At 35.8% G+C, this 7,776-nt stretch overlaps 1 protein-coding gene across 2 annotated transcripts; it reads right to left on the reverse strand.

Annotated features, from left to right (window-relative positions):
* Nucleotides 1–471: 471 nt before the first annotated feature.
* Nucleotides 472–7,456, reverse strand: LOC137810989 (kinesin-like protein KIN-7C). 2 transcript variants are annotated; one of them, XM_068612518.1, is made up of 15 exons: nt 7,228–7,456; nt 7,026–7,093; nt 5,970–6,395; nt 5,658–5,747; nt 5,444–5,544; nt 5,251–5,364; nt 5,099–5,180; nt 4,896–4,963; nt 4,736–4,801; nt 4,501–4,625; nt 3,715–4,051; nt 2,776–2,889; nt 1,747–2,688; nt 1,202–1,521; nt 472–1,088 (listed from the first exon to the last, which is right to left on the reverse strand). In XM_068612518.1, the coding sequence occupies exons 3-15, from the start codon at nt 6,178–6,180 to the stop codon at nt 767–769; spliced, it is 2,892 nt and encodes a 963-aa protein (XP_068468619.1). In that variant the 5' UTR covers nt 6,181–6,395; nt 7,026–7,093; nt 7,228–7,456; the 3' UTR covers nt 472–766. The 2 variants fall into 2 exon arrangements, with proteins under 2 accessions (XP_068468619.1, XP_068468618.1); XM_068612517.1 differs by lacking the exons at nt 7,026–7,093; nt 7,228–7,456 and having other exon boundaries at nt 5,970–6,532.
* Nucleotides 7,457–7,776: the final 320 nt, after the last annotated feature.

The following is a 7,776-nucleotide window of genomic DNA, read 5'->3' on the forward strand; positions in this document are numbered from 1 at the left end:
AGTCAAATCCAAAAAAATGTTCTGAAAATTTAAATCCAGAATATATTTTAACCTAAAACTCTTCTTATTTAAAAACTAAAAGAATGCATTCTCACTTCACATAGATGATAGGATGCATGTTAAAACAAAAACATAGATTTCGGAGAATAAGACAATAAGACTAATCATCTTCCAATTTGGATTTTGTTTGAAGGGATGGAACTGTTATTTTCTTTTCTTCTCATGCATAGTTCACTTCCTTATTTTTTTTTAAAAAAAATCTTTTGAAAAACATACTTATACTGTGAATAATATTAAAAGGAAATGTGTTTCCATTTTATATAAAATAATGAGGCATACTATTTTTTAATTGAAACTGATTAATGACGATATAAGTTACAGTTGTATTATAGTAATTCTGTTCATATAGGTTTTATGATTTCTGATTTTAACTAAAGAAAAGATTGCCACAATAAATCACACTCACGCATGTAAAAAATCACATAGCATTTCTAAGAAATTCCAGGAAACAATTTTCTTGATGCTCCACCTGGATTCAAGGTAAATACAGATGAACAAATCTACCACCTTAGAAATTGCACATCCTTTACAATCAATAGCAATGAGAGTTAGAAACATACAACAGAAATCAATTGGTTTCTAAGATAAGAGAGGAGAAAAATTACCTATGTTATACAGATATATATATATATATATATATATATATATATATGGTGGGGAAATTTTGACATGGACATACCAAACTACCTAAAAAAGTAATCCCAGCTCACAAAATATGCCTCACACTGGCTGTCCAACTAAAAGATTTCCTACTGGTGGGTTGTGGGGTAAAGTTGAGTCCAAACATCTCCTTAAAAGCTTGTTCTGGCTCCACTAATCCAACCAACTTTGCAACAATAGATGCACTGTCTCTAACGTGGTCCATGTCTTTTGTGTCACTCCACAATAGATGGGCCAACTGCAAACTCCTATTCTTTGAACTCAAACAAAGCCCCCATTTCAAGTACAGGCTCTCTCTGTCACATTTAGGCAGTCGCTTATGCATTTGCTTGCTCAACATTTGCCTCTCTTTTCTAAGATATCTCATGCTGTTTTCAAGTGAAAGACATGGTAAGTTCTATTATAATAAAAAACTGTAAATTTTCAATTTAAGAACATATCAAAGGAATTGAATAAAAGCTCAACAGTTTGATTGTGTTACCTTGACTCAGGTTTGAGGATTCTTCCATCTTCCACTGTCTGATTGCCTTGGGAAAAGGCTTGCTTAAGGTATGATAGTCTTCTCAGCTCTACCTCCATATAAAAAGAATCTGTTTGCTCCCCTTTGAATAGAAGGAAAAAGTATGTCCTGTGAACCAATGAAACATTACAAGCATCCCAGAATTCAATGATCTCTCTTTGGAGCCTCTTGAATTTTGAAGGCCAATCTGAATGACTTTCTCTATCAGCTTGCATTGGGTCCAAGCCAACATCTTTGACATTCTGTGCGGACATCATGGGATCAAATCCTGTCTCCGGAACCTGTCATGCAAAACAATCACTGATTGATTGAATTCTCAATATAACCAGGCTTCTGGCATGTGCATGTGCTACTTACATCTATACCATGGATGGGATAAGAAGAGTTATGAAGAGAATCCATAGATTAATGGACACAATAATTATCAATTGGACCTGTTGACTGATATTTGGCCATCAAGACTGGGGAAGGCAAATAAGACCAATAAGACATATATAGAAGCTTACCTCTAAGTTCAACCTCTCCGGATTTTCTGTTTTCTTTCCTTTTGGAGGCAAGGGAGCATTACACTTTTTTCCCATGTTAGTGGACGATTTCACATTCTGAACAATATCAGCTGCAGAATTTTGCACCAAATTCCCATGGCCATTACATGAAAGCCCCTCTGTTCTGCCATTATAACTTAATGCATGAATGTTCTTTGGAAAGCCGTTGGGTCTTCCAGGGAAGTGTTTTTCATTGCCAATTGGAGGTGTGTTCTTAATATCGTCTTCATCTTCAAACCAATCCGATGAAAATTTCCTCATGAGACTTGCTTTACAACTTCTACTTCGGTTCAGCTTCATGGCTCTAGAAGTACCACTTCTACTGTTTCCTGTCAGACACACAGAAATCTCTTTTGGAGAGGGAAGAACAAAATCTTGGTGCAAATGGTTCAATCTCTTGTCTTCCTTTAACCCTGATGAACTCAAAGCTACTTTTTCCTTGTCTCTATTATCAGCTACAATTAATCCTGAGATTGCTGTGCTTGCTCTAGGAGACGATGCATTGGAATTAGTGTATGTATTTGATCCTGAATCTTCCGGGTTTGAGTGCTTATGCGTGTTTGTAATTAGGTCTTCTAACTCAATGCACCTAACTTCCTTACAATTGTCCTCTTCATGCTGATCTTGAGCGTTTTTCTGATCCATATCACTGGGTACAGAATCAGTCCTTCTGACTGGCGGCTCCGGGGAAGAACTTCTGACCAGAAGATTCTTTTCAAGGTCAGGCAGCTGGAATAAGTTGTCATCAGAACTAAAACTATGTCCATCTGAATATTGAGATGCATCAAAAGACCTAACACTCTCTTCGCCGTCAAGACATAATACATTTGGCTCCTCTCTTTGATTTTCAATGTTCCATGCATTTCTCACTCGTAAATTTTGGTATTGGGTATCCAAATTTCCCTGGAGATTTGACAGGAAAATTGGTTAGATTTAAAAAGGCATATGAGTCTCTACTTTTAATGCTTTAGGGAGGGCAAATATGCTCACCACTTGGAGCATATCTATTGCTGACACATCTTCTCCGTGCACTCTCATGATGTCACTTATTCGAGAATGTGCAAGGTCCCGTTGCAGGGTCAGCTCTTTAACCTCTTTCTTTAACTGCATGGACAGTAACAGTGTTCATATTAACACTATTCTATTACAAATTACAACCTCAATGTTAGATTAAATAAAAAAGGAACGAAACTTTGTTGGAAAGTAGATGTTTCAGGGAAGGGTATTGACATGTTTTTTTTTTTATTTCTATAAAGCACCAAATGGTTTATCATTGTTACAGGAAAGAGGTAAGAATAATAAAGGTTTTAATGTTACAAATTTTCAGCATAAGAAAAAACATTTCAGGAAACAATATAGGTGGAAAGCCTCGTGTAATATAAAAGGACAGTATAGTAAGTACTGGAGTATATAACCAAGGAGAAGCAACAATGCAGAAGGTCATTATTAGATGTGGACAGAATAACATTGCAGAATCAGAAAAAAAAAACAATTGAATAACAATCAAGTGACAATATATATTATACTACAAATAATAGATGTCAGAAACCAATCCCTAAATTTAAGGAGAATGAATCATGGCATCACATTAAATGAGAGGATTACAGTCAACTATTCCATTTTTATTTCATTCCTGCAGTTTTTGGGATTTCTAGTTAATTCTGAGAATATCCTATTCATTAATACCTTTGTTCCTTCTTTCTGTATTATCTATCCATGCTCATATGAAATAATACACGGGTGAAATCATCTCTTCACACTCTGCTTACAGTACAAGGATATGTAACTTCATGGCTGATTATTTTATTATTTTCTATGGCAGGAATTTTAGCATTTTTTCCCAGATCTGAAGTTATACATACTTACAATCAAACCTATAGTAAACCTTAAAAGATCATGATATAATTAGTACAAAATCTTTATTATTACCATCTCAATTTGACGGTCTCTTTCTCTCAACACTGAGGCAGTATCAGATGTAACGTGGGGTGGCCCTGAGTTTCTCAATTCCTCTTCCAGCCTAGCCAACTCTTTCTGTAATTGCCTGACTAGTGCTTTATCAGACACCACTACGTTGACTTGTGCATTAGTTGTCACTTCTTTTGCACAGCTTGCAAATAAGAGGGTGTTTCTGGTTTGTTCAACATGGCTCCGTGCAGGGCTCATGGTGCAGATGATAGCAGTTCTGGCATTGCCTCCTAAAGAGGACTGCAATATGCGCGTTAGCTTTGAATCTCTGAAAGGAAAATGTCCATTTCTCCCCTTGCTGCAACCAAATTTTTTTATTTTTAGATGAAAAGAAAGAAATATTCAAACTCCCCTTCCCTAGATAAAACTATATAAATTATTCCCAATATGCTAAATATTGATTATATTAAATTATGGAGCAAGTTTCCAAAACAGAAAAACCACTTTTCTGCTTATAACGTCCCATAAAAGAAAAATACATAGTAAAGCGGTGTGATTGCCAAAGTAAATCCATCATCCTAAGGAAAATGTAAACGCATGATATAGTGTGTGGGAGTTTGAGGCTTTTTCTAGTAGATCAATAGTTCTTTCAAAAACTTGTTCCTTGGCAAAGCTGAATTACATGTGAAGTAAAGGTTCTGCTTTTGGGTCCTTGGCAAGAGTATTAAATTTTTTTGAGTGTGCATGTTCTCCTGTTCTGCAATTAGGGACGTCAAAAGTATAGAAAGACCATCTTCATAAGCTAACCTGAGTTTGCGGATAACAGTTCCTAGAGTTAATAAGCTACGATTTATGTGGCAACCCTCTTTCAATCTTGTACCAGCTGAATTGGTTTGAGATGCTCGCTCACTTCCAGCTAGATCAACAAAATTCTGCACCCAGAAAAAGAAAAGAGAAATTATTTGAACTCCTATAGATGTTCTTTAAGACAATAAGCTTATGCTTGAAATATTTTCCTACAAACTGAGGAAATCAATCATACCACTGAAGCGGAAAGAGAGCTAGACTTGTCATTTCCGAGGAATTCACATGCAGAACTTTCAATTGTCTGAGGAAGGCATTGTATAGGAAATGTAAGAGAAGAAGATCATAAAAGTTCACAAAGTTAATAGCCCTTTAACAAAAATAATAACATAAAATACCAGTCTTAGAATTTGATGAGATCTGGAGCTTGCTTCATTCAGTGCGGTCTCCCCTATCTGCCTTTGAGCTGCAAAAATGTAATCAATTGAAGGATAAGTAAGCTCTAGCTGGACAAAATTCTTTAAAGAGGAAAAAAAAAGAGAAGAAATATATTTAGTCTAGGTTACTCTGTTGAAGCATGAATCATTCAAACCCTCCTTACCTTCACTGAAAGAAATAAGTTCTATAAAATGTTCCCAATCTCTTAAGGTTTCCTCAGTCAGTTTCTCAACAACTGTCCCTCTCTGTTAAATTGAAAAACTGTAAGTAAAATGCACAAAAAATACTAGTTATGCAGGAAATGAAGATGTTTACCTCTGGATCATCAAGAAGTCTGAGAGGAGTACAGTCTGGACTAAGGAGGTCCCTGACAGATTCATTATAAATCTCAATTGCCGAAAACTTCAAAATGAATTCTCTTTCAGCGTGCTACGAAAAGGTAAAACAAAATCAGAAAATTGTTTTTGAGAAAGACAAGGCAATGTTGACATGTTCATATATGACCTACATTCTCTATGTACTTAAAAATGTCTGCTACTGTGTATTCAGTTACGCCAGTCATGGTGTATGTCTTTCCGCTGCTTGTTTGTCCATATGCAAAAATGCTTGCTGATCAATTAGACACCACGGAGAGAGATCAAAAGAAGATGTTAACACGGAAATTCCGTGGATTCTGATGATGCTGGTGAAGGGGGAAAAGCAGACAAAGGGAAGAAACTCACAGTTGATGCCACCGACAACTGAAAGAGCAACTTCCTTAGCTGCTTTTTCATACACCTGCCTTGTAGAACAATCTGACCGAAACACATTGTCTATAGCCAAAAGAAAAGCATGGGAGATCAGAAGAGGAAAGCAGTTAAAGCCAATTATGATCTTGGAGCATTAACAAAACCAATTGACTAACTTCATATGTAGATATGACCAGATTTGTAACATACAGCAGAAAGAATGAGGACAAAATACACACACAATCCTGGGCTGCATTATGGAAAGTATGTTAAACCAAATCAAATATGATGGAAGTGTGTTCTTACCAAAGGAATATGCTGTTGGGTAGAGTGACCTGTCAGAAGCTGAAAGGTTGCTCCTGTATATGATGGTAGTATCATTGATGCATTCCCAGTCCGAAAGATCATTTCTTGCAAGCTCCTTTTCATTGAGGGGACGAAGACGAACAGAAACAAGAATCCTCTCATCATGGCCAGTAGGCTCGTGGATTGCCTCTTCCCCTCCAACTGAACCCATTTCTCTCACTCACTCACTCACTCTGTCCTCAAAACTAGCCTAAACTCCAATTCCAAGGTTGAGAATGATAGCACATGTCAATTGAATTCTGAGCATTCCAAAGACCCCTTTTCTGTTCAGTTAATTATCGCTGCTTGTGTTGCATTGTTGAGTTGAGATAGCATGGAACAGAAAGGACCACTCAAGGTTTCAGCCACCGTTCCTCCAATCATTGTCTGCCGCAGGAAAGTAATCACAGATTACGGTGCCATTCAACAGAAACAAGAAAGATAAATATTGTTTACAACTTTTATATTATAGTCAGAGATGGCAGTGGGAGGAAATAAATATTAAATTGTAATTGACTAATATCACAAGGTCCTATTATTATGAGAACAAATTATACGGTGGTTTCTGTATTCTTGTGGAAAGCTTGGAGTTTTGTGAAATGGTCCCCATCCCAAGAAACAGACTGTCAAATTCTTCATCACATGGAACATAGGAAAAAGTCTAGAAATAAGAACTTTGCAAAAGGAAATTTACCAAAGGTGACAATGACATGCATAGTCGATTTCTCAAGGAAAATTCTTCATCCAACTTTTTGTGCAGTAAATTCCGAGAGAGATGGCTTGAAAATGGAAGGGGGAAAATGAAAGGTTGTAAATGTCTCACTAAATATCCTCTCTATTTTTCTTTTTTGGCTGTTTTACATTTCTTCTAAATTTAGTCTATGCATAATCCAAACTGAACCCAGGATAAAATGCCATAAATAGGACACGAATAAAAAAAAAAGAATCTGCAAAATATCATCTTGAAACCAGCAAAATTTTATGTCACCGAACACATAAACTGCGAGTGAATCTCACATTTTCAGCTCAACCGACACTTCAGAGCTGATTCTAGTCTTCACCATCACAAACACGGCCTTAAACAGCTGTAACAAGGAATAACTCAATGAATTTTGGTCCTCCATTCGGGCAGAATACAATGTGGAAGTTGAATCTTCAAAGTCAACCCAAAAGAAAAAGAAAATAAGATGACTTAAAAAGAATGTGAATGTTCCTTCACCTCATGCAAATGTGTTCTCAAGTGGAAAAGAGGAACATATTGTGTTTGTGGTGCAACTGCAGGGAACAACAAATGAGAGCTTAAAAGTTAAAAAGTAAAGAGAGAAAGCAGAAACAGCATTATCTCTCTCTTTTCATTTCTCTTTCTAAAGGGAGTGTGCATCTGTGGATACTTCAGTGCTGCTGTGACTAGGCTTCTGAAATCGAGAGCAGAGGTTATGGTGTCTCTCTCAGAATTTATTGGATGAATTGCATTATATAACACATTAACTCCACGTACAACACTACTTTGAAGTTAGAAATGATAAGGAAAATAATAGTTTCACAATTATCTGAGTTGTATATAATTTTTTATATAATATATTTAAAAATAAATATATATAATAAAAGATAAATTTATAATTAAATGATATAAAAAATATTAAAATAATAGTATTCATGATTCTATAAAAAAATTATGATTGTGAATATATTATTATTTTTATGTTAGTTATTAGATCTGTAAAATTACCAATCTACCCAGAACCCAGCTTCGACAAAGTCTACTAAG

Source organism: Phaseolus vulgaris, chromosome 2, assembly GCF_000499845.2.
Source record: "Phaseolus vulgaris cultivar G19833 chromosome 2, P. vulgaris v2.0, whole genome shotgun sequence".
Taxonomy (NCBI): domain Eukaryota; kingdom Viridiplantae; phylum Streptophyta; class Magnoliopsida; order Fabales; family Fabaceae; genus Phaseolus; species Phaseolus vulgaris.